Source organism: Danio rerio, chromosome 7, assembly GCF_049306965.1.
Source record: "Danio rerio strain Tuebingen ecotype United States chromosome 7, GRCz12tu, whole genome shotgun sequence".
NCBI classification, from domain to species: Eukaryota; Metazoa; Chordata; class Actinopteri; order Cypriniformes; family Danionidae; genus Danio; species Danio rerio.
The window spans coordinates 69,083,453-69,110,000 of NC_133182.1; the positions used below are offsets into that span (position 1 = coordinate 69,083,453).

A 26,548-nucleotide genomic window follows, 5' to 3' on the forward strand; every position below is an offset into this window, starting at 1 on the left:
ATTTTTATTGTTTTTCCCTGATTTCTGTTTAACGGAACAAAGACATTTTTTTTAACACATTGCTAAACATAATAGTTTTAATAACTAATTTCTAATAAGTGTTTTTTTTTTTTTTTTTGGCATGATGACAATACATAATATTTTACTAGATACTAAGGAAAGCAGAATTGGCCAAGAAAATAGCAATTAGTGCATCTCCAATTATAGACAGTGGTGGATTTTTACTTCATTTCTACACATTTTTTTTTAAATATCTGTACATTAGCGGAGTATTTTTATATTTAAAGACTTTTACTTTTACAGTATTTCAAAATACAAAATTTTCCCTTTTTACTTAGCTTGAACAGGAGATCCTCAGCATCTAAATCCCTGTGACTTATGGCAAGAAAATTTGTTACTATTGGTGAATTTTAGGTGAATACTTTTGGTGAATTTTTTATTTTCATTTTCATGAATACAACTCATATTTAGGTTCAAACTTTTAGTTGTTTGTTGAACAAGTCTGCTGTAAAGGGCAAGCTTTTTTAAGCCTATGGCAGATGCTTGAATGTGGAAAAGTCCATATGTGTGGATTACTGTCTGAACGGGGTAGGTGTTTGGTTTTATAATTTACATAAAAACTAACTAATTAAAACTATAAATATCGTTTGTTGTGACTACTATTTTGCCTTAATTGTTATGTATTTTATTTCCAGAAATCTTTTAAAAACAGGTTCAAACAGATAGCTGCCACTTTTGAATAATTTAATGTACTCTTACTGAATAAATTATATACTTCCCTAAATAAATAAATAAATAAAAACTAATCAACATTTTGCAATGCAGATAAATTAATGTGGTCTTTCTGAATAAATGTATTCATTTCCTAAACAAACAAATAGACTAATAAATAAATAAAAAATAAATAAATGAAACATTTTGTCAACATTTTGCAATGCAGATCATTTAATGTGGTCTTTCAGAGTAAATGTATTAATTTATCCAAAAATAAATAAATAAATAAAATAAAAAAATTAATCAACATTTTGCAATGCAGATAAATTAATGTGGTCTTACTGAATAAATGTGATAATTTCCTAAATTAAAAAAAAATAAATAAATAAAATTATCAATATTCCGCAATGCAGATCATTTAATGTGGTCTTTCTGAATAAATGCATTTATTTCCTTAATAAACAAATAAATCAATAAATAAAATGACTCAATATTTTGCAATGCAGTTCATTAATTGTGGTCTTTCTGAAAAATTGTATTAATTTTCTAAATAAATAAATAGATAAATAAATAAATATTTTCCAATGCAGATAAATTAATTTGGTCTTACTAAATAAATGTATTAATTTCCTAAATAAATAAATAAAATAAAAACAAACTTTTTTTTTTCTAATGCAGATCATTTAATGTGGTCTTTCTGAATAAATGTATTAATTTATTAAATAAATAAATAAATAAAATAATTAAATGAATATTTTGCGATGCAGATAATTTATTGTGGTCTTACTGAATAATGGTATTAATTTAATAAATAAACAAATTAATTAATTAAATAACTAATTAATTAAACAAAAAATGTTCAATATTTTGCAATGCAGATAATTTAATGTGGTCTTACAGAGTAATTGTATTAATTTCCTAAATAAACAAATAAATAAATAAAATTGAAAAAAAAAATTGAATAAATATTTTGCAATCCAGATAATTTAATATGGTTTTACTGATTAAATATATTAATTTTCTAAATAAGAAAATAAAATAAATAAATCAATATTTTACAATCAAGATAACTTTTGTGATCTTCCTAAAAACTGTTAAGAATGCCAATAATAAATAAATAAATAAATCACAATCCAAATCGCTTGGACCTAATAATAACATCATAAACATATTTTTTTCTTTCTTGAGATGAAATAACCCAGCCTTGTTTTGTGAGATTCACCCATTTAGTTCAGGAGAAATATTGTGCACCTCTAACTAATGAACTATTAAATGTGAACATCGATTTCTTTCCATAATAAAGACGAAAATCAGAATTGGTTTATGAAGAGCAGAAGATTACCTGATTCCTCAAGGGTTGGTGCTGAGAGGGTCTGTCCCGGTGTGCGTGGCTCTCGCGTGTGATGGCAGATGCCCCCGAGTCCACATGAACCGTCCCAACAGGTGTGGGCTGAGAAAAGCACAACAAAATAAACACATCAATTCACAAGGCCAAAGACCAATTAGATCCTACCAAAGGAGGAAACATATTTGCATTATCCGCTGTTTGGTACCAAGTCGATAAGCAAGTTTTAGAAATGTGGTAAGAGTAATGGAGTGTCATACCAGATCAAACACGAGTGATTTACATGTTAAGTCAATGCAAAAATGTGAATTGACATCCTGCAGCGCGTTTTGTGCGAATGAGGCAGCATGAATGACGTGGTTCGCGCAAATGTGAGGCAATTGAGCATTGTGCTCGTTTGACATGCCTAATGTGCGAATCACTCGAGGTGGAAAATCTGAACTTCAGCAGACATTCAAGCCGTGATCAGGAGCTTTCTCTTTTAGAGTCCAATTATGACATAGCGCCTGTTGTTGTCCTCTTGCCGACACCAGACAACAGCTCATCAAACTGGGCTCTGCTGAAAGCCTCCATCATCCAGTTAAAAGATTCTGGAGGATTTGATGAACTCACAAAGTTGGGTGCACCTCTAAAAAGTTCTAGGGGACTCAGTGACACGGCACCAAACAAATCTACGCTCTTTTTTTCAGCATTCCTAAAGCAAATATACAAAGCTATTCTCTCAATAAAATCCATGTTAGCCATTTAGCAACATACTAGAGTCACTGGGCCCAGCCCATGACGCGAATCTGCGTCTATTGTAAAGTGAATTTGATGCAGAAATAAAGCGAGTAAACTCAAAATGTTCATGCATCTATTTTTGAGTGAATAACTTGAATAAGGGTGCTTTCACATCTGTGGTTCGGTTCATTTGGTCCAGACCACGGGCAACAAATGATACATTGTAGCATTTTTCTGCCGTTTTTGGGCCCTTTTCACAAAGAACCAGTTAAAAACAACCCAAATGCAATCATGTGACTAAATCCCCATCCCTCATTGGCCAGATGTTATTGAACGTGTTTCTTGAACTGCTTATCGATTGGTCAGAATTCACGTGGAGGAAAATGCCAATGGAACTCTAGCAAGTAAACAAACCGGCAAACACAAAATGCAGCTTTTTACAATGGAGCTACAACTGCGCTGGCTGATTGTATCGCTGCTAATAGTATACTGTATAGTTTGTATACATTACTTTAAACAAGCTATACATTTCGAGAATGAAGTGCAGTTGCGGCTGGAAAACAATGTTTTAATGCACTGCAAACGGCGAAGGTGCATCGCAAGTCACTTCAGGAGGAGGCGTGAATTAATTCAGCTACGCTGCGACATGGTCATCTTCCAGAAATATTACATCAGGTAATGTTTTTCCCTCTCTATCTCTGTTGGTAAAGCGTTGTCAACAAATATTTTTCCTCCACATCCCATAATGGACAGCACATCGGACTAATGCAGCGTGATTAGTCCAAATAGGCACAGAACTTTTTGCGGTTGGGTTTGCTTTAGTTCAGATCTTGTTCTCACCACAAACAACCACTCCAGGCTTTGTTTGAAAGTGTACTGAGACCACCTCTTCAAGGAGGTCTTGGTACGATTTTTGGTACGCTTTTGGTACGCATTCGAGTGCGAATGATACATTCCCAAATGCCCAAATTAACCATACCCAGAGGGAAAACAAACTCTAATGCGATTCAAACAAACTAAATAAGACAGGTGTGAAAGCATCCTAATTCATGCATGCTGCATCTGTTGTGATTACAGCATAAGAGGATTTCTGCAGTACTGAGGTTATAACCTACTCATTTCTAGGCCCATACTAAGATTTTAAATTATTTATATCCGGGTTTCTCAGTAGCGAAAGCAGTCATAGTTCAGTAAACTTGAATAGGAGAGCACAATGAATGGGGGAGTACAACCAATATTTGTTGATAATGGCAGCCAGAAGAGAAAACAACATCAAATGAACTATCCTAAAATATTAAAAACCTTTAAGGATATAAAATTGACTCTCAAACGCGACATAACACTCTTGTAAAAAAGTGTATTGAGTATTTATTTACTCATGTAAATGTGTGTAAATACATTTCAATTTGATTTTTATCTTAATTTTAGTTGTACTATTAACTTACATACAAAAGCTAATATGATTTATCATATTAATCAGCTGATTACAATACAGTTTGTAAAGTAATATTTACTATCTTGAGACTTGCTTTGTTTGTTTATGTGGATCTACTTGGATTAGCATTGTAAACCATAAATAAAAGGTGAAAGTTTTTTTTATTTTATTTTATGCTTTGTTTTAAGTCATTCCGCAGATTTTTAACAAAATGTTTCAGAGAAATTGCAAAAAAAATTTCACAGATTCCATCTGGGCCTGCTAATCCTCAATAAAATAAAGTATATAGTACTAAAATTGGTACTTTTCCAACCATGCATATTTTGTTTTGCTTCTCTTTTTACTTAAATCTTGGTGCCGTAACAACACTACAGTGGAATGCTGAAATTCTTCATAAAGATGCCTGTTGACTCACAATCTGTCTGCCAACCCAATCATAAGAGTAATCGAAGGCGTATCCTTTTCGGTCAAACAACTCTGTAAATAAGTTCCGCAAGTAATCGTAATCTGGCTTCTCAAAGAAATCCAACCGCCGGACGTAGCGCAGATAGGTGGCCATCTCCTCTGAAAACACAAATGAGAACAACATTATAATGACAGAATTCATTGTGTAGAATTGGTGTCAGCTGAAGAAAGCACCCTAACTGGTTATTCAGTGACGAATCAGACCGCGAGTGTGACGTAGTATATAAACAATTCAAGTCAAGAAGAAACACAAACAGGCTAGCTGAAAAATTCTCTACATTCCCCAATTATTTGCAAACGATACAGATTAAATTTTCAGAGCGAATCCCTTAGTGGTGAGTGACAAGTACTATGATAATGGTACTAAACGTGGCTTTGTTTATGCTTTGCAAGTGTGCGTTAGAAGTTCAGTAACAGATTACTACATGTCATCTCACGCAGGCATAGAACTTGTGCTCTTGATTCGGCTTCCGTCTGTTTGATGTGTTCACGGGCAGCTTTTTAGTCCAGACGGGACCAGGCTCGAGTCAACACGAGGCGACAACACAGTTAGCTTTCATTAACACTAGCTGTTTGGCATTGGCTTGGTGTGTCCAGGCCTAAAGTAATAATGTTATGTTTTTTAAAGGGGTTCTCACCAGGAAAGTTCTCACAGAGAACTTCAATGGGAGTGTTTCGCTTCGTGTCCCCAATCTTCTGATAGCGTTCTTTCAGTGTGTCAGCCTGCAAAGCACAAAGCAACAACGTGTCATTTTCAAGAACAAAAAACGGTTTTAACAATGTTAACAGGCTGGTGTAACATACTTTTAGACCCTGCCAAGGGAGACTTCCCCGCAGGAAATACATGAACATGTGACCCAAGGCCTCAAGGTCATCCCTTCGACTTTGTTCTGCCAAAAAAAAAACAGAACAAATCATGTAAACAACAATATGAAGCTGGTTGAAAAGTAAGGCGTGAAATTAAATGGCATTTTGGCATTGAGTGGTACAGTTTGGTATAATACAGCACAGAAGATTGAGTATGCAATTGTTTTTCCACTGTCAGACACTGTGAATTCTACAATACCTAAAGAATGGAGCTAGACTCACTGCAGAATGCTGATTGGTTTAAAGAGAATCATCACTTGCATATTCGACCAAAGGAACACAGGAAGTGCCATTTTTAAATGTACAGGCAATACCAGAACTGTAATAATATAATGATCACGTCTCAATGAATCATAGTCAACCTGAGCTCAAACAAAGCTTGATGTCTTTCTTGTGACAAACAGCCACTTACCAAGAAGCAAGACAGCTTCTGCTGTATGTATATCTTTTATGTCTAAAAACACAAGGCACACTGCTTCCTCTCTCTATATCTACTTTTGAAATAAACTTTTTTGAGTGCAAAAGACACCACAGGTGAACGGCCTATAGCACAGCATTTTTCTTCATGTGTAAATGACACAGATCACTACTTTTAACATACACTCTTGCTATAAAGTGATGTTGATTGCAAGATCAAAAGCAAGGGTACTGTTGGTAGTGGAAATGGTAGTCTTTCATTTATAAACATGGCATATGCACAAAACAGGTGTGGAAATGTGTGTATACCACATCCTATGCAAAAGTTGTTATCTATATAAAGCAAACTTGACAGAAGAATGTGCTCAGCTGTTAGAAAAAATGTTGACTTAATTCAACCACTTGAAATTATCATATGATCCTTACTAAATTAATATTTTTTTCTGCTGTACATTCACTTTAAGGAAGGTTTCTACACAAAGTAATAAATGAGACCCCTGGTCAGTGTTACCCATACTGTATATATCAGTAGAAATGAGGTACCATTCCTGATTCCAATTTTACAATTCCTTGATTGTGAGTTGATTCCATTATTATGAATAATTATATTGTAATTATATTTGATTGATGTGCAGCTGGTTATTTTGAAAGACCCAAATAACTGACAAATAAATGCATCACACTGATTTCAGACTCACAAGTACTCCATTAATCAACAAACAATTGTTGGTGTCCATCCTTGGAAAGTCAATGGAGTATTGAACTAATTAGGTTTGCGCTAATGAATCAAGCACTCACAAATGAGCTCCCAAGTTAAGCATATTTAAAGTGCTCAATGAGTGTGCATTGATTAAAGTTTACATTTGAATATAGGAATAAATTAAATCTATTGATCAAGTGAAGCTATAGCTTTTTCAAAAGATTTGGATTAGACTTATAATCCATATGTCTCTATGAGCTGGCCATTTTGGTTGTACAGACGTGCTACCGACAGGTTTGAAATATACTTGCGGTGGTAGCAGGATTAAAACACACCATTTACCCACATTACATAAATAGTTATATATGTGATAAGCAAAACATAATTTCATTTTTATTAATAATTGTATTTAATCTGACACAGTTACTTTTCAATGTGTTAAAGTAAAAAAAATAAATAAAATAAAGTAAAAAAAGGAGGAGCCATGTGCACACACTGACAGGTCAAGTCTGCTTCTCTCTTTTAAGTTTGAATGGCAAAGCATTTTAGATATGTATATAAAATAGCCTATATAATATATTAACATCATCAAATTAATAAAATAATCAGCAAATGAGAAATAAATGAAGGAGAAGTTAATAAAAACGACAATATCTTAAGTTAATAATAACAGATATATCTCTAAAAATTATGATTTTAAAGGTTAAAACGAGTAGAGTTTTAAAAATAAGGCAAACATCATTACAGGCAAAACTAACCATTACAAATGGTGTACATAGTTGAAGTCAGTATTATTAGCCCCCCTTTGTTTTTGTTTTTTTCCTTTTTTAATATTTCCGAAATTATCTTTAACAGAGCAAGGAAATTTTCACAGTATGTCTGATATTATTTTTTTTCTAGAGAAAGTCTTATTGGTTTTATTTTGGCTATAAAAAAAGTAATTTTTAATTTTTATGAACCATTTCAAGGTCAAAATGATTAGCCCCTTTAAGCTAGATTTTTAATTTTAATTTAATTCTTTAATTTTTTCGACTGTCTTCAGAACAAACCATCTTTATACAATGACTTCCCTAATTACCATAACCTGCTTAGTTCACCTTATTAACCTAGTTAAGCCTTTAAATATGTCACTTTAAGCTGTATATAAGGGTCTTGAAAATATCTATTAAAATATTATTTACTGTCATCATGGCAAAGATAAAATAAATCAGTTATTAGAAATGAGTTATTGAAACTATTATGTTTGGAAATATGTTGAAAAAATATTCTTTCCGTTAAACAGAAATTGGAGAAAAAAATAAACAGAGTGGCTAATAATTCTGACTTTTAACTATATTTTGCAGCCAGTTTAGATGTCATTCCTCTCCAAGTATATAGTAAAGTTTTTCTGAGTTGTTTATATTAAGGAATCTATTATTTACTCAGTATTGCGGCTATGCGTGTACTGTTAGCTGTGAAACCAGTAGTCTTTAATAAAAGAGTAATTCAAAAAGGCATACGCGCTTTAGAAAGTGAAAGCAAACAATTCCGGACATTTTAGGATATTTAGAAACCTGGGCCAGACAAACTTTCTAAGTCCCCAAAATGCACCTCTCTATGGGTCTGAAGAGCATGTGAAACGGTCTGCACGATTGCTGACAGGTCTCGCGGGTACAGAATGAAACTGGTAAACGAGAGAAGACACTTAGTCGTTTGTGGATGTTTGGTTATACTAGGCAGATACAAAGTGTAAAAGGATGTAAATAATAGTAATAAATGTGTCACTAAATATACTTGGGTGGCCGTTAATATAACTGGGCGGCCTGCCCAAGTAAAGTCTATGTGTGAGAAGCACTGGACCTCAAAGAGATGGCGAAAATCTCATGTTGTTACGATAAATGAAAGCTTTATGAATTCAGAACCACAGGAGGACAACTAATGCTGACAAAATATAATTTTGGGAGTGTAAACCATGCCTTTTGGTCAAGTATTTATTTATTTATTTGTATCCAGAGCGAGATGACATAGTATTGACCTCTGATTCAGTAAGTCAACAGAACAGGCGTTTAAGAAACCTGACTCATCTTCAGAATCGTTAAATTATTCAGTGGAAAAAAAGAACAGTGTCCAGATTGTTTATTTTTCCCATTGTCTTGCGCATCCAACGTTTCCTCTCATTCAGGTTTAGACGACATGCTCACAATATCCAAATGAACCACACATTAAAACCCTGCTCTTTAAAAGAACTGGTTCATGATTCCCAACACTATTAAGCAGCCAATCAAGCCGTGGTGTAAAGCATGAGGATAGTGGCATGCTATATTTAATGTTTAGTTCATTTAAGTTCAGACCAGGGAGGTATATCACACTTACCTTTCCCTAAGTGTGTATTAATAGACATGTATCGAGCTGTGCCGGTAAGGCTCTTGTGCTCCCGGTAAGGAATGTGTTTTTTGGTTTCTGGGTCAATGTATTCTTTCGCAAGGCCAAAGTCTATGATGTGGATGATGTGCTCCTTCTTGTTTCCTTGCCGCCCGATGAGGAAGTTTTCTGGCTTCACATCCCGATAGATGAGGTTTTTTGAATGCACGTACTCCATTCGGGAAATCTGAGGAATTAAACAAAGCGTAGAAATTAATTACTATACATCATTATTATATATGCATGGACATTGCAAAAGTAAATCCCAGATCTCGTTTTTTTTAATTCTGATTCAGATTTTGTTAGCTCGCCATTGCTAGTTTTGTGGTGAACAATTTATCCGTGCATGTCATTAAGAAAAATAAATAAATGCTTGCTCTTGTGATCTAAATTAGCATCTTAAAATGCACTTCCTGTTGCTTTAAATTAAATTCTCAGATTGGGTGTCTGAGGTATTGGGCGTGGCTAACATACTTAACCACGCCTCTCCAACTGTCAGTTTTGACAACACACCGAAATGGTGAGGAGGTGGTGTCTGTTAGGTTGTAATAACTCGTGAGACCGTTTTCCTAATCTTCCTGAATGAAATGCCTACTTTACTACAACCAATCAGCTCGGAGCAGAAAAAAAAGACACACCCACTGTTTTCTTATTTAATATTCTGTTTCTCTAGAAACACAATAGAGAAAAAAGTGGTTGTAGCTTCCGGTTCATGTGGATTTTAAAATACAATAGATAAACAATGCATTTATTATGCTTTATCTCTAGTGATTTAAAAAGAGGCACTGTAACTATAACACGGACAAGGACGATAAATTAAACTGCATCATTTTGAAACATGACTCAAAGAAACTCATTCTTGCGGTGCAGCTGATCACAGAGATTTGAACTGACTTTTAATCTCAGTTGCTTTGCGTAAGTCCTGTCTAATGGATATGTTTAGAAGCTTTATTATGGAGACATGTTAATATGTGGCTGTCAATCAATTCGATGGGTGGGAAAAACCACACTCCTACGTCACGTTGTGGTTTTAGACTCAAAATTGCAGAGATTTGGATCCTATTTTAATGTCTGGAAATTAAAAAAAAGTGACTTGTGTTTCTATCAGTCCTACATGATTGTGTGACACTATACCTACACACAGTTCTGAGTGCGAATTAATTGTACTAAAGAAAAAAAACTGTTTGTTTTGGTAATCGTTAAACTAAATCTGACCGCTTGCTTACGCTCTGGAACGATTTTTTGATGATGTGAGTTTGATGGCTTGGGAAAAATATGCTAAGCCATGTCTCTCCAACCATTTGTTTTTTTGTGAGTGAAAGACGGAGGAATGAGTGGAAAATTTAAAACATTCTCTATACTCAATATTCCTGTTTAGCTGGAAATAGAAAGATAGCGGGTTTTCCTCAGAAATACTTAAATAAAACACCTCAAATTAATCTTTGCTCTAGCATTAGAAAAAGATTCTCACTTTCAGAAAGAATTAACAAATATTGCTTGTGTATTGAACTACCCACCTGAAAACTGTCATCTGTAAAAGTGTTATCTGTGCAGTATTTTCATTTAATGTTGAAAAGCACGAAATTGCAGAAGTATGAAATGAACAAATGCCAATATCTGTTCAAGATGTTAAAGTTAATGCTGAATATCTTGTGTATTTCTGTGGGTGTTCAGCCATTCCCATGCGGCTCCTGAGCTGCCAAGTGCTGTGTTTTGCGTGTTGATACATCGATGCTCTGTCTTCAGCTTGTCTGGCCACTGTTAATGCTTTATTTGCACACTTAGTACAATAAAATTGTTGCAATGCCGTTTGTGTGGAAGTTAGGGCTGTGCGATTTGGGAAAAATATCTAATTGCAATCTTTTTTTTTTTTTTGACAGATATTGCAATTGCGACTTGATTTGAAATAAAATTTTGTAGTGATGAATAATATCTAGTATGATGAGTATAAAACAGCCCTTATATTCTTGATTAGCATGGTTTCTTTAGAGTTGTGCAGTTTAATTCACAGAAATCCTAAAAAGTATGTTGTATACTGTAAATTTTTTTAGTCACATCCTCATTTAAAATTCTAAAAAAAAACTTTAAATTTACAGATTGACCCCATAACTCTGTGGTTAGTTGTTTGGAAAAATATAAACAGATGTTTCAATATAATGTTTACTTTTTATGTGAATTTGTTTTGAGATTGTACCTCAAATGTCACATCCATAATGCTGGAAATGCTCATTGACTGTATTTAAAAAAAAAAAAAATATATATATATATATATATATATATATATATATATATATATATATATATATATATATATATATATATATATATATATATATATATATATATATGCACTTTTGATTTCCAGCTGGTTGATCTTTATAGCATGTTCCCGGAAGACACCGCTGTTAAAAACACAGGGCCTGTGCACTCACCAGCTGAATGGCTATCATCAGGACGGTCTTGAGGGAGAATGTTCGGTCGCACAGGTCAAAGAGATCCTCAAGACTGGGGCCGAGCAGCTCCAAAACCATGGCATTGTATTTCCCACAGGGCCCGAAATAGAAGACCTGAGGCAGACCATCTAGAATGAAAGAAAAATACAAGTTATATCATTAGTTATGTGGTAATTATTGATGCTACATAACTAAATATAATATCTTAACCATATCATGACTATACATAACCACTCAGTAGGACCTTCATAGTTCAATATGCATATGTAAAATTGCATTATTTTTAGTTTAGTATTAAATTTTTTTTTAATCGGTGTCTTTTATTACTCAGTGTACTGAACCTCTGTATTTTTGAATGTATGTTCATGGACTGAGACACTGCTCTCTGCAAGTAAATGTACAATCAGTGAGTGCTGAAATGAGGAATGCTTTGCTTTGATAGTCATGTAACCAACTTGAACCTGTACTATGCATTTTACCTGTTAAAATACACAAACACAGCAGTGAGTACAGAACAAGCCACCACCATAAACACAACCTGAAGTAGTGGATGATGAAAGTCCCGTTTTGTAAACTCTGAATCCCATTATTAACCAGGTTTTGACAGTACATGAGCACATGTGGGATCAAAAGTGCACACTGTATGCCGCTATTCTTTTTTTAAATGAAAATAATTGAAGCTTTTGTTATTTAATTACTGAGGCGTGAGTGTGAGATCTGAAAAGTGTATTAATTTGAAGCTGTCAATGGAACCACTTTCTGTTCTTGCTCTGCTTTTTTCAAAGTATTTATTTAAAAATGAGGCAAAACGACTCTTCATTTTTTTTCAGGAAAACTTAATTGTTTTATGTTCAATAAACTTAAACTTGTAAAAACAATGAAGCTACCTTAATGCATTTGTGTTGGGGCAACATTGAGGCATTGTGTAGAACCCAGCATTTTTTACAGTGTTGACTAAATAACTGTTGTCATTTAAATTATGTTTACCCTTTACTTAATTTATACAGTGAAGTTTATATACAGTATGCAGTAGGCATGGGATGATAACCCTTTCCAAGGTATATCGCACTTTGGAAAAGTCAAGGTTTTAAAAGTGCCAAAATTTTCTGCTATATCGTTCCTATGCTATAGTAGAGCTGCACAATTCTGGCTAAAATGAGAATCGCGATTTTTTTGCTTAAAATAAAAGATCACGATTTTCTCAAGATTCTGTAGATGTAAAATAAAGGTATGGTAAAAACAAACATAAGGCACAACCTCAATAATAATATTACGTGTAGGTCTACTGGTTTCTATAAATAATTCTATTCTACTTATAATAATTCTGATGTTGAATTATTATGTTTGAGATATATGCTTGCAATCTGTCATATTAGACAAATTTATTCACTGGTAAAATCAGACATTTGCCATTATCAGATTATATTCAACAATATATAGGGTAGAGTAGTTATACTGACATTGTAAACATTTATTTTCATGCAAAACTATGCGTTCGCTACGAAAGAAAAAACTTATAAAATGCTTGTCGTAATCATAACATTAAAATGCGATATGATCATTGTGATCAAGTGCACACTTTCGGTTTCATTTTGACTGCTAAGTACTTGTTCATACTTTACGCGCGGCCCTCAAACAATAACTCTGTGCCACAAACTGAATATTATTTACAAATGTATTACCTGTTACTCGCAACATATGAAGGTTCTGTACACTAAAGTAGACACACGCGCCCTCTCTGTGATAACAGCTCACGGTCAGCAGCTCACGTCACGTGTGATTTCCCGGCCGCAAAAACATCATTATATGAAGACAAAAATGACATTTTTAGGTGAATTATACCTTATAAATACAGTATGTGACTCATTCAACATCATTTGGAGGTGTCAATGAGCAACGTGTGTGAAACAATGAAAAGACTCGTGCAGCCGCCTTTTCTTCTCTTCTCTTCTGAACTTGAAAATATGATTGACAGAATCGTAGAAATGCTGGATTAAGATCATCCAGGGGGTCGAATTGAGATCGCGATCTTTTAACGATTAATTGAGCAGCCCTATGCTATAGGTAAGGCCCAGTTTACACTGCCAGTTAAATGTGACCCAATTATGATTCTTTGCTCATATGTGATATAGATCGATCTGTTCTATGACCACCTTCATATGTGGAAATAAAAATTAGATATAAATCGGATATGTGATGATGCGACTATCATGTAAACAGGCAGATCGGATTAATTGAGGCATTCTGTTTTGTCCGTCATTAAATTTGTGACAATATGGTCCTTCTCCGTGATTTAATGATGTAGAAGAAAGAGCGTGTGTGGAGACGCGGTAAACAACAACAACAACAGATTAAACACAGGGGAGGAAAGGGATCAGTTGCCACAATTTGCTCTCACCAGACCTGAGGTCTCTCTCGTACCCACAAATTCCTTTGAATGGAGGAGATCACCATATAAAAAACCATAGGGGCAAGTTGCGATAACATCCTTTTCCCTCCTCCTCCGCCTCAAAATCATTTTCAAGTTGGGTGAGCTTTGCATTTTTCGCAAGCTAAAAGCAAGTTAATTTCTTCCATCGTGGCTAGTGTGGAGCAGAAGCTAGAACCTGCCTTCACGCATACGTGATGTCGTAAATTGTATGGCAAGTGTAAACACATGAATCGGATATGGTCACAATTAAAAGAACATGTAAATGGACAGGCAAATAAATCAGACATAGGCAACAAACTGGAATTGAGCATCAAGACCTGACAGTGACTACGTTTACATGGACACTAATAATTTGATTTTAATGCGATTAAGACAATACTCTGATTAAACGTCAACCATGTAAACAGCAATTTTTATTAATTTAATCAGATTAAGGTCATAATCGAACTAAAGAGAAATCGAATTAAGATGTAAGTATGCCGATTTTACCGCATTATTGAAGTGCAGTAGACATGTAAACACCTTTATCGAATTATTACCATCATGTAGGACTTTTCGCCGCGTTTTACGACAGGATAGTCCACACACACACACACACACACACACACACACACACACACACACACACACACACACACACACTAACACACACACACACACACACACACACACAAACACACTAACACACTAACACACACACACACACACACACACACACACACACACACACACACACACACACACACACACACATTTAGCATGCGGTATGAACTTCCATTAAAACTCTTCCAGCAGTTCATAGTTGCATCCAATAGCTTTGTAAATAATTTTTTTAATGTACTTTTTTTAGGACAACAGTATCTCCAGCACTAAAGAGGTCCAAAGATGTAATTTAAAAAATAAAATTATGAAGAAATCTGTGTTTTTGAAACTAATTAAGACAAAAGAAGTCAATGATTTATTTGTTTTGTACCCAGACATTTAAAGAGTACATTTTAAAGCAGTAATCAAAATACCATCAAACCGGGATACTCTTATCTAAGGTTATCATTCCATCAGAATCTTACAGCGGCCCATGCCTAGTATGGAGTGTTATATTTTATTATTTTTATTAGTGAAAACTACTGTTATTTTTTATTATTGTAGTCTCCTAGCAATATTGTATTCACTTGTGATTTTTACTTGTAGACTAGATTGATTTCTCTACAGTTATTTAACAGTGTCCTGTTCTTTTTACTAAAGATATCAGATACCAAACCATGCTGAAACGATAACATTAAAACCATGAAACTAACCAAACACTGAGCAATCTGCATTGTTCTATCCCTAATAGTCTTAACATTCTCTTTTTAAAGATTAGGTGTTGATTTATTTATTTATTTATTTATTTATTTATTTATTTATTTATTTATTTATTTATTTTAAAATAAAAGGTATGACTTTGGATTATTATGGATAGCAATGTGAGAACTGGCCAGAAGGGGGAGCACATGCTAATGCAAAGCCAACTGCCACAACAGGAAAAAGCAGAAGAAGAGATCTGCTACACACACCAATACAAAACAAGAATGACAAGTTCAGAGTCAGACAGCACGCAAAAAGCTTGACCGCCTGCCTGCTTGTTTGTTTGTTTTGAATCCACAGTGTGGGAAAGTTTGGGCTTTCCTGTGCAGAAGGTACAACAGTAAAGAGGAGCCAGTTCTAGATAGGATGATGACTGTTGTGTTGGCACTGTAAGGTAAATGTATGGTACTGTTTGAGTGGAAATATGATCAATTTGCCAACATCTATCATACGCAGGCCAGTAGCGATATCTAATTTTTGCTGTGCGATACATTGTACACAAACATATTGCAATATACAATATTATTGTCATTAAGACAATTGTATGCCAGTCATTATATTGTGCCAATATGACAATAGAATTAAAGTACTCTTCCAAAAAAAAAAAAAAAAAAAATTTATTTCATTTTTACAGGGTTTCTGCAGGTTTCAAATCAAATTTGAAACATTAAGACCATTATGAACTAATTTTCAGACTTTTACAGGGCTAAACGTTAAAGTTGGCCAATGGAAAATATTTTGTACTCACTCGTAAAAAAAAAATTAATTAATTAGGGTTTTCTTCTGAAAAAATGTGTCAGAACATGCAAACTCTATTCGTATACATACACTTTTTATTTTTTTATTTTATTTTTATTTTTTTGCAAAAAAGGTGATCCTTGTGCAAAGGAGAGGGAACTTCCTCTCTGAGAGATAAAAAGGGCAGGTGCTCGAGCACCTAAACTCTTCTTTTGCACGTGTCTGTTGTTTATAATGAAGTAAAGTTAAATATCACTGCAAACAGACATAAACCATCTCTGCCTTTAGTTCAGTCTACAGCTGCTTATTAACCCTCTATTAGTACACCGGTGGTCGGAGCGCCACGCACCGCGGTTGTCATAAATCACAAATGATCAGTGTTTTCAACCACAAGAGACTTGTTTTAGGTCTCAAATGCTGAAACACACATTTGTAGTAGCAGAACAACCCTTGACAGTTTATGAAATACACCACGGTTGTCTGTGAAAAGGGTAATAATTGTATAAGCATGATCTGACAACGTGCTTACTCATACAATATACACATTGTGTGCATAATTAGACATTTTGTGCTCTCCATAATATACTTTTGCGCATACGGGTCAGTTTAGGAACATGATCTGTTCACACTGCAAATCTGATATTGGCCACATTTATAAGAGCAGCGTGAACAGCCAAGCAAAAACATCAGATCTAAAAAAAAAAAAAAAAAAAATTGAGCACTAAGCCTCGCAGTGTAAACGTAGCCAGAGAGAAGGCGCGACTGCCGAAATCACAAATTGCTGAATGAATTTACAAGTGAGGCGCACCTAAAACGATCCAGCTCCTTTCCATATTTCGGACAATAAATCAATATATTGACTATCGCGACAGGCCTAATCATACCACATATCAGCCACCAGTGTGATAGGCAGAAATAGACTACAGTAGTTCAACTAATCCCTGCAGCTTTTAGATGTGAGAGCAGACCAGACTAAAGCTATTACAGAGGCAATTGGCATATACATTTCCTCTGCAATGCACCCATATAGAGTAGAATCAAATCCCGGCTTCAAGTACTTATTAAAAGTGCTCGAGCACACGTTACACTGTAATAAGCCAGTTTGAGATCCTCTCTCTACACCAAGATGGCAAAGGGTTACCTGGCAATACCTGCAGCCTCAGTCCCAAGCGAGAGAGTTTTCTCAATGGTAGATGACATAGTTACCACCTTCACTCACTACTACTGAAAATGTGGATAAATTTGAAAGTATAATAATTCTGAAGCCTTTTATTTTGAATATTTATTTTGCAGTTTGTTAAATCGTAATTTTAATACACATTTAATGTATTCTTTTTGTTGGGCTAAACCTTTATTAGGTTAAATTAGCTTATAATATAATATAATATAATATAATATAATATAATATAGAAATCTTAGATAAATATAGTCTCTTCATTTAAAAAAAAGTTATTTTTCATTATTCAATTTATTTTGCACTTTTATTATCACAAGCCTTTACATTCTGTAGCTTATTGTGACCAAACATTACTGTCTTTTCAAAATAAATGATAAAAAAGCAAGTATTGCGGATTTGATTATTATTCTTATACAGAAACGTGAGCCCAAAACTAAAGTACATGACAAACCATATTAGGTACCTCTGTGTACCATTACAATCCAAACTGATAGATAAACAAATATTATATATCGCTTCATTCATTCATTATTAATTTTATTTTTTTCAGTTTCTATTTACAAATGCACTGAAATGATTAATCTGGCTCAAATTTGGAAACTCTGTATGCAATTGGCCAGAAATGTTTTGTTATAATAGATTATTAGCAGTTTCAAACTTATAATACTTGGCGTAAGCCATTTAAATGAATGGGTTTCATAGCGCAATGCTTTCAGAGTCTGGTGTAAAAGCCTGAAAGGAGAAAGAGTGAAACTAGCTGGGTAAAGTTGGATCAGCTGTTCGTAAGTTCTTAAACTGGAATGTAAAGTTCACACTAGGGGCTTACTAATTACAAGCTAGTTTGTAACTAAATTTGTTCTAACTTCGGTTGCACCACATGTTCTTAAGGCAAATCGTAGTTAGATCATAAGCTCTCTGTAAAGTCATGCGTAGTCGCATTGACTGATGTAATATCCAATAAAAAAGCATTTTAATCCTTAAACTGCTTTAAAATTCTGCAACTAATGCGTTTATACAAAACTGACCTATGAAAATTAAATAATAAATTACATATTTATAGCACATTAAATGAGTCACTAATAACAGAGGATGCAGATCATCTGCAGCTAGGCTACATTTTAACATAGGCACTGCTCGTACAACCAGCCCCTGAACACTACTGGACAGTGTGGAACAGCCAGTGTTGAGTGTAATTAGTTACAAAGTAACTGGTTGCTGTAATTAGATTACTTTTCAGAAGAAAAAGTAACCGATTACATTTATTTTTAGGTAATTTATTACAGCTGCATATGACGTACAGAGATGCATTTTAGAGATGTAGAATAATTAATTGTATTTTTAGCTAAAGAATGTTTAAATAATCCAAGTAAGCCTACTTTTTGTCCTATAGTAGAAAAATTAAATATTGCAATTAAAATCATAACAAAACATTGTGGAGCCCTACAATAAAAAAAAATGGTTCATTGGATTTACCTAATTTTCTTGAGGCAAGTGGTTGCAAGCACTTATACATGGGCTAAACCTAAATTAAATTAAGTAATGTTCAACCTAATTTGTATAAATTCATATAAATTGTTTGCAACCAGGGATGGGTTTTGTTAAGGTTTTAGCGTTATAACTACTTTTATCGATACCACTTATCGGTTCGTTACTTTTACGGTTCTCTTATCGGTACTTTTTGTAAATGAAAAAAATTATAACAATTGAACAAAATGAACAACTTCATTTTAAGCTTTTAATGTAAAATAAAACGAAACCAACAATTGCGAAACAAATAAATATTTTGTTTCCTGTAAAACAATGTACAATGATTTAAAGGAAAATGACTCAGTTTTTAACCGTTCTTCTGGAGAAAAATCAACATGCTTGACTTTTCTGGCAGAAGTCTAGATCTTTCTTGGTTTATTGTGCTCCCTGCAGTTGAAAATACTCTCTTTGAGTTGCAAAATGCAGTTAAATAACCAGATTATGTTTAGCATTTTTCATTAACACCTTCACGTAAATGAGTAAACAGTGTTTTTGGGATTTAACTGTGTTTTTAATACAGTTGTCGCATCTTGCAATTGAAAAAATAAGCAGTTTTTTTAATAAGCATAGTTTATTATTAGGCTATTCATAGGCTATGTTTGTAAATACAGCTGATGTAAAAGCATTTTTTTAATGTTGATGATTTATTTAGGCTTCTGCAAAAAAATACTTTTTCATTGCAACCGAATGTGTGTGTGTGTGGGTGTCCGTTTATTAAACTATTAATACTAATACTATACTAATTTATGTGATTGACTGTTGACATAACGCTGTGAATGATGTAAAGTTTCAGTTGGTAGCTAGGCAGTCAAAACTTTGCATTGCAGTTAATGCACTTTTTAAAGATACTCCCACTTAGCCAGATTGCTTGCATTTCTGCTTATACAAGAAAACAACTTGTTAAGTTTGTTGCAACGAACTCAGCTGTTCACTCGAGAAATACAACCCGTTTGGTTGTCTCTGCAAGCTTACGAGCTGTGTGAGCGCGAGTCTGTGTCGCGAGCTATGTGTGTGCGCTAGGAGCGAGCCTCCACTGAGTCTGCTGTGACTGCTTTTATACTTGACGCTCTTGCCGGAAACGCAAGCATTTCTCATGTGAGAAAACCAACTGGGCAGACGAATAGAATATATCGCAAATTAGAAAAGGTTGGTCAGTTAAATTATGCTACTGAAAGTAATGTTTAATCAGCAATAATTCTCCAGTACCGAGAGCAGAACTGTTAACGTCAGAGCTTGTCAATACTTCGGTCTTTTATAATGTAGCACCGATATCGATAAAGTACAGAGTTTCGGTACCCATCCCTATTTGCAACTATTTACCTTAAGAAAATGTAGCAAATTCAATGAATAATTTTTTTCAGTGCACTTTGAACACTATCCCAGATAAATTACACAACAATTATCAAAACCGCAGGCTAAGATCTAGCTAGTGGGCTAGCCGATGTTCAAGTCTGCTTTGAAGCATAATATTTCATATCTGAAGCAGATATACATGTGTCTGCAAACGAGCGCATCTTCTGAGGGTGATGTGGGTAGTTTTAGGCAGAGCCCACACTGCTCATTGTGTGGTGGTGTAACACCCCTGAGAATAGAGCACACTGTTGGCCTGCCGGTGACTCATCTTGTGTTCAGTCTGCACATAACACATATTCAGCTGTTAGCTTCTATCCATCTCTGCTGATTAACACTTTCGCAAGCTTTCCATCGGCACTCCACTGCTAAATGCCGCTCGAACATGTGAGTGGGAAATCAAAGAGTGGGAGGAAACTGATAGTAATACATATAGAAAGGCAATCTCTTGAAAAATGTTATAGGACATGGGTCTACATCTTTTGGATGGTCATGAGGCCATAAGGATGTAAGGGATCAATATTTAAAGATTTCCACTTGTTTACAGAGGCTGTCGTCCTCGAAGCATGTTGTTTTTTACATTCACATTACATTTAGTAATTTAGCAGATGCTTTTGTCCAAAGCATGGAGGCATTAGGGAATCAACAAAGGAGGCAATACACACAAGTGCTGAACAAAAGAACTGTTTGTGCTCAGAGAATTAGGTGCTAGATTTAGGGTGACTAGTGCAAGTGTCAGAGATGAAAGAGTGTGTTTTCTACAGGTGGTTTGTCAAGCCCACTCACCAGTGTAAGGCACACTCACTTTATTGAATATATATATACTGTTGCAAGGCTGTTTATACAGTTCAAACAAGTAAAAATTAATATTTTCAGTGTGTACTGAAAAATAGTGTTCAATAATAACTGCTAATGTAAAATAACGTAATTAACAACAAATTAAATAGAATAATTTATCATTAGCATAAATAATAATTTGTATTAAATATAATATTTAATTGTTAAAATTTGAAAAATACATTAGGATAATACAAGATTCAACAATATAACAAAAATTGGCATATAAGAAACAAAATTTAAAAAAGTATTAAAATAATCTATTTCTATATTATAAAACAACTATGAAAAATTAAATGGCAAAAATTAAATATTGCACAATGATTAAAATGAACAAATAAATTACAAATTATTTTTAAATTAAAATAATATTTTAGGTCCATTTACAATATTAATTTTAACAAAATACTTCAGATTTTTATATAAGAATTTCTATAAGTGGCTTTTACATTTTATAAGTATGTGTGTCCTCACATATTCGGGGGTCTATATCTTAATGATTGAAAACCCCAGCTTAACATACTTTAGCATCAGTGGCAAGAGCTTGAAACACATATATTTCATAAAATAAAAAAATAAATAGAAAAAAAATAACAATAAATAAATTAAGTAAATTAAGATAAAAAATAATAAAAAATAATAAATAAATAAAAATAAATAAAATAATAAATAAAATGTAAAAAATAATAATAATAAATAAAAAAAGAATAAAAATAAAGTACAATTTTAATAAAATAAAAAATAAATAATAAAATAAAGGAAAAAATAAATAAAATGCAAAAATAAAAAACAGTAAAAAGAAACAATAATAAAGTAAAAACTTAAATAAAATAAATGATAAAATAAGCAAAACAAAAATAAAATAAATAATAAATAAAATAAAAAAAATTAAAAATAAAATAAAAATTTATGAAATAAAATAAAAAAACAAAGCACAAAAAATAAAACAAAACAATAAATAAAAATAAATAAAATAAATAAATAAGTGCAATAAAAGTAAAACTAAATAACACAAATAAAATAAATAAATAAAATAAATGAAATAATCATAAATATATATATATATATATATATATATATATATATATATATATATATATATATATATATATATATACAATAAAAAGATTCTATGGAGGGCAACAGAGCAGTGTATTTCTCCCAGTCAGTCCCACTCTGGTGTCATCAGTGCTGCCACAAAACGCCATCTGCCAGCAGCCCGTCTCAGAGCAGGGCCACCAACACCCACTCGAACATGGATGTCTGACTGGAGAGGAGAAACCATGTGACTCCTCTGCTGCCTCCAGTTCACACATCCCAGCCTGCAGTGACGCAGCTCACTTCTGCCACGCTGCACACTCAAACAAACCCCAGACCGACCAAACACAAAGCCTAAGAGAGTCCAGTGAGCTGGATTTATCATGCCTGAGCTGAGCTGAACTGTTCAGTAGCCAAGCCATTCCCAGCCAAACTCCCAGATTCGAGTCCCAATGCCAAGGCTATCCTGAGGAGTATCAGAGTTCAGCATGCTATGGCTACACATTAACCACCGACAAAAGAGAACCGGACTTTCTAGAGGAAGAGGCAAGAGTTTGACCTTCGTTTGCGTGGGTTCCACCAGCGCGATGGGAAATTTTGATATGCACTAGAGAAGTTGTTAAATATTAATGGGTTATAAGAAAGTGTTTTCTACAGAACACGAGAGTAAGGTTCATCTTTATTAATGATAGCGTTTGAGGAGGAAAGAACCATGGTATTAGCACTCTTTGTTTTGACAGCATGTTGGTATGGATTTATGGGAAACGTTTGTTATTAATTGTATCGGTGTTGTCTTTTTTTGTAATATACTTCAAATGTAACCAATTATTTCACAAAACTATAAACGATTAAAATTGTAAAATTGTACTCGCAAGAAACGGTTAGAAAAAAGAAACTCCAGGCTGCAAGGATATTAAAAAAATAATACCAAATTTTTAAAAAAAAAGGGCAGCATGGTGGCTCAGTGGTTAGCAATGTCGTCTCACATCAAGAAGGTCACTGGTTCAAGTCCTGGCTGGTTCAGTTGGCATTTTTGTGTAGAGTTTGCATGTTCTCCCCATGTTGGTGTGTGTTTTCCTCTGGATGCTCCGGTTTCCCCCGGCATGCGCTATAGGTGAATTCGGTAAAACAAAATTGGCTGTAGTGAATGAGTGCATGTCAGAGTAAGATAAAGAAAAAAAACGGGATTTTCTACAAATGAAGCATGAACACACACACTGATTTGCATCTTATAAGCACAACCAAGCCTTAAAAATAGACTGTGGACCACAACTTTAAATATATATACTGTTGTAAAGCTGTTTATGTTCAGTAGATTATACAAGTAGAAATTTATATTTTAAGTGTGTACAGGAAAATAATGTCAATAATTTTTATGTAAAAAATTTAAAATTAAAAATAAAATAATTCATCAATAACATAATTAATCGTTTGTATTTTACATTTGTAAAAATAATTATTCATGAGTCATACTCTAAAAAAATTCATAAAAAATAAATTAGAATAATACAATAAAAAGATAAAAACAAATTGGTACATAAGAAACAAAATTTTTAAAGGATTAAAATAATATATTTCTAAATATGAAAAAAATCCATCTAAAATGGCAATGACATCAAAATGGCAATAATACAAAATGATTAAAATGAACAAATGAAATACAAATTGATTAAAAATAAATAAAATAATATTTACGTTCATTTATAATATTAATTGACAAAATATATGTGATTTTTATATAAGAATCTATAAGTGGCTTTTACATTTTATAAGTGTGTGGGTCCCTCACATACTTAAAACCCCAGCTTAACATATTGATTTAGTATCAGTGGCAAGAGCCAGAGCTTGAAACACAACATATATATTTATTAAACCAGAATAGTGTACTGCATAAAATAAAAAATAAAATAAATAATAGAACAAATAATAGAAAATAAAATAAAAAAACTAAACTAAAAGTGTGGAGTTTGCATTTTCTCCCCATGTCCGCATGGATTTTCCTCTGGGTGCTCCGTTTTCTCCCACAGTTAAAAGACAAGTGGGGTGAGTGAATTTCGGTAAAACTAAATTGGCCATAGTGAATGAGTGCAAGTAAGTGTGTATGGGTGTTTCCCAGTAGTGGATTGCAGCTGAATGGGCATTCCACTGTATGAAGCATGTTGAAATAGTTGGTGGTTCATTCCGCTGTGGTGACCCCTGATAAATATGGAGAAAAAAAATTCTTCCAAAGGAAAATGTATGAATGTATGAAAATGTATGAAATTTATGAATAAATGAATAAATGAAGTAAATCAGATTTTTACGATTTTTGCTATTCTGCGATCGCTGAATCCAATGCAAAATCAACAAAAATCAAACATTTTTGCGATCCTGCAAAATTCTTAATTTAAACGCAAAATAGCAAAAAATTAAATAATCTCATAAAACATCTAATTCCAATCCATATAATTAAATATATTTTTTTCAGTTTGCAATTAATTGTTGTACGTGACTTATACACACTGTATATGGAGCGCATTTGAGTGTCTCTTGAAAAATTCTCTCTCACCTGCGCCCTCACATAACTTTACATAGAGGGGGGATTGCTTTGCAGCCTGTGCAGTGAACAAACACAGATGAAGTGCGAATGATTTACGTGAAGTCAATGCAAAGATTGGATTAGTCATCCTGTGGCGTGAATTGGGAGTTTTATTTGTTATCTGTATTGTGCTTTTACAATATAGATTGTGTCAAAGCAGCTTCACATAAAAGGGCATAGTAAATTGGAACAGTGTACTTCAGTTTTTTTTGTATTTCCCCCTATATATATATATATATATATATATATATATATATATATATATATATATATATATATATATATATATATATATATATATATATATATATATATATATATATATATATATAAGGGGAGTCAAAATTAATTGTTTCTTCGTTTATAATCATAACCGGTTATTATGTAATGATGTCATTTATCTCATATGCGCTATGTCGCCATAGCTTACAATGGCGAGGGAGGCAAGCATGAGTATTTACAACGCTCCAACTACTTAAAAACTCAGAAACTATGCTCAATTTCACTGTGTGTGTGTGTTTGCTGGACAGTCTTTCAGACAACTACAGCAGAAGCTACTATTTCACTGCAGTTGAGAGAATGAAACTTTCTGGCGGCTTGATGTTGCAAATTGTTTTTGTTATGTTATATTATCCTTCTTTTTATGTAGAAGTCATGAACACTTGTTTGTAGAGCAAGTAGTTTGACCGTTTTTTGCCGTTTATTATTCCTAGCCATTGCTCCTATAGGCAACTGAATCGGAAGTTCTAAAACGAGCGCACCTCCACATAGTAGAATAAGGTCAATAGTTTTGAAGTGTCAACCATCAGGCAAGAACGTGCTGAATCATAGATGGAGAATAGTATGGATTGATTAGTTTGTTTGTTTGTTTGTTTTTTTACCAGGAACAACTGCACCCCTATAGGTTAAACGGAAACCTGACAAAAACTAAAGGTTATTGTATACTGAATTTGAAATTTTCGTCCATAATTTTCACAAGTTAAAAAATAAATTCGACCTCACATTGTGAATCGTATCGACACACTGGCTCCGAAACTTTCCATCATAAAAAAATTCAGTGTACAATATTTTCCTTTTTTCGCATTTGAAAAAACGCTTTGAAAGACTTTGACAGTTCAGTCACCGTACAAGCGAAATGCTAAATACAGAATGCCGTCATTTGAGCTACAGATAACTTAATGACAAACAACACAATGTTTACAAAATGTAGACAGAATATGGCTATCCAGCTGCTGTTTGGTGTGTGTGTGTGTGTGTGTGTGTGTTCATACATTTGACATACTCCCCATTGACATTAGAAAAGCATGGTCCGCTTTCGGTCGGTTGCTTCGTCATTGCTCCCATCATCTATTATAATGTCTACAGATACTGCCAGTCTCTGTTCAGGATTTTGTACAGACGTGAATGTGTGAAATATCACAAGCGCAGATCTATGTTAATGACCTCATCTCTCCTTCCACATAAAGAGACTTAGAGGAGACAAATAAAAGCGGATTGGACGGATGATTACATAAGCGCCAGGGGCAGTGTTATGTCATTCACAAAACTGTGCTTGAGGATGGAGAGACGGAGGAACTCTGCCTCCCACCACAACATCTTGCCCTCAGAAGCGCCACTCCTCCGCAACAAATGCAGCGGTCAGGACAGCGTGATTAACAAATTGCCCACTTTTGTAGAAGTGCTCATGCGCAAACGTTTACCACGAGAGCACTGGAACAGCAGCAAAACAAGAGGCGGGAGAACAAGGCATGACCGGTGATCAGGATGGAGTCACGCTTGCAGATGGGGGCAATATGTGATTATGGGCAGGTGGTATTATTTGCTTGTGCGTGGGATACGCCTGGCTACGACTCAGCCTTCTTTTCAGCTTTCCTTCGGCCAATCCTGATGTGCTGGGAAGACATGGGGGTGGTGTCAACAATTAAAGTGGCACCTTCGGACAAATGCAAACACTGATTAAGAGAGTTACCCAGAGCCTCTTGTCTCAATTGCACCTACAGCAAACCAACATT

At 33.9% G+C, this 26,548-nt stretch overlaps 1 protein-coding gene across 4 annotated transcripts in view; it reads right to left on the reverse strand.

Moving 5' to 3' along the window:
• The window catches only part of csnk1g1 (casein kinase 1, gamma 1), a 115,727-nt gene that overhangs the window by 26,618 nt on the left and 62,561 nt on the right, over positions 1-26,548 (reverse strand). For all 4 annotated transcript variants that reach the window (XM_005166600.5, XM_005166599.5, XM_009303474.4 and 1 more), the window contains 6 exon segments: positions 11,496-11,644; positions 9,016-9,250; positions 5,484-5,569; positions 5,318-5,402; positions 4,630-4,778; positions 2,057-2,164 (listed from right to left, as the gene is read on the reverse strand). In XM_005166600.5, the coding sequence (XP_005166657.2) occupies positions 2,057-2,164; positions 4,630-4,778; positions 5,318-5,402; positions 5,484-5,569; positions 9,016-9,250; positions 11,496-11,644 (812 nt within the window).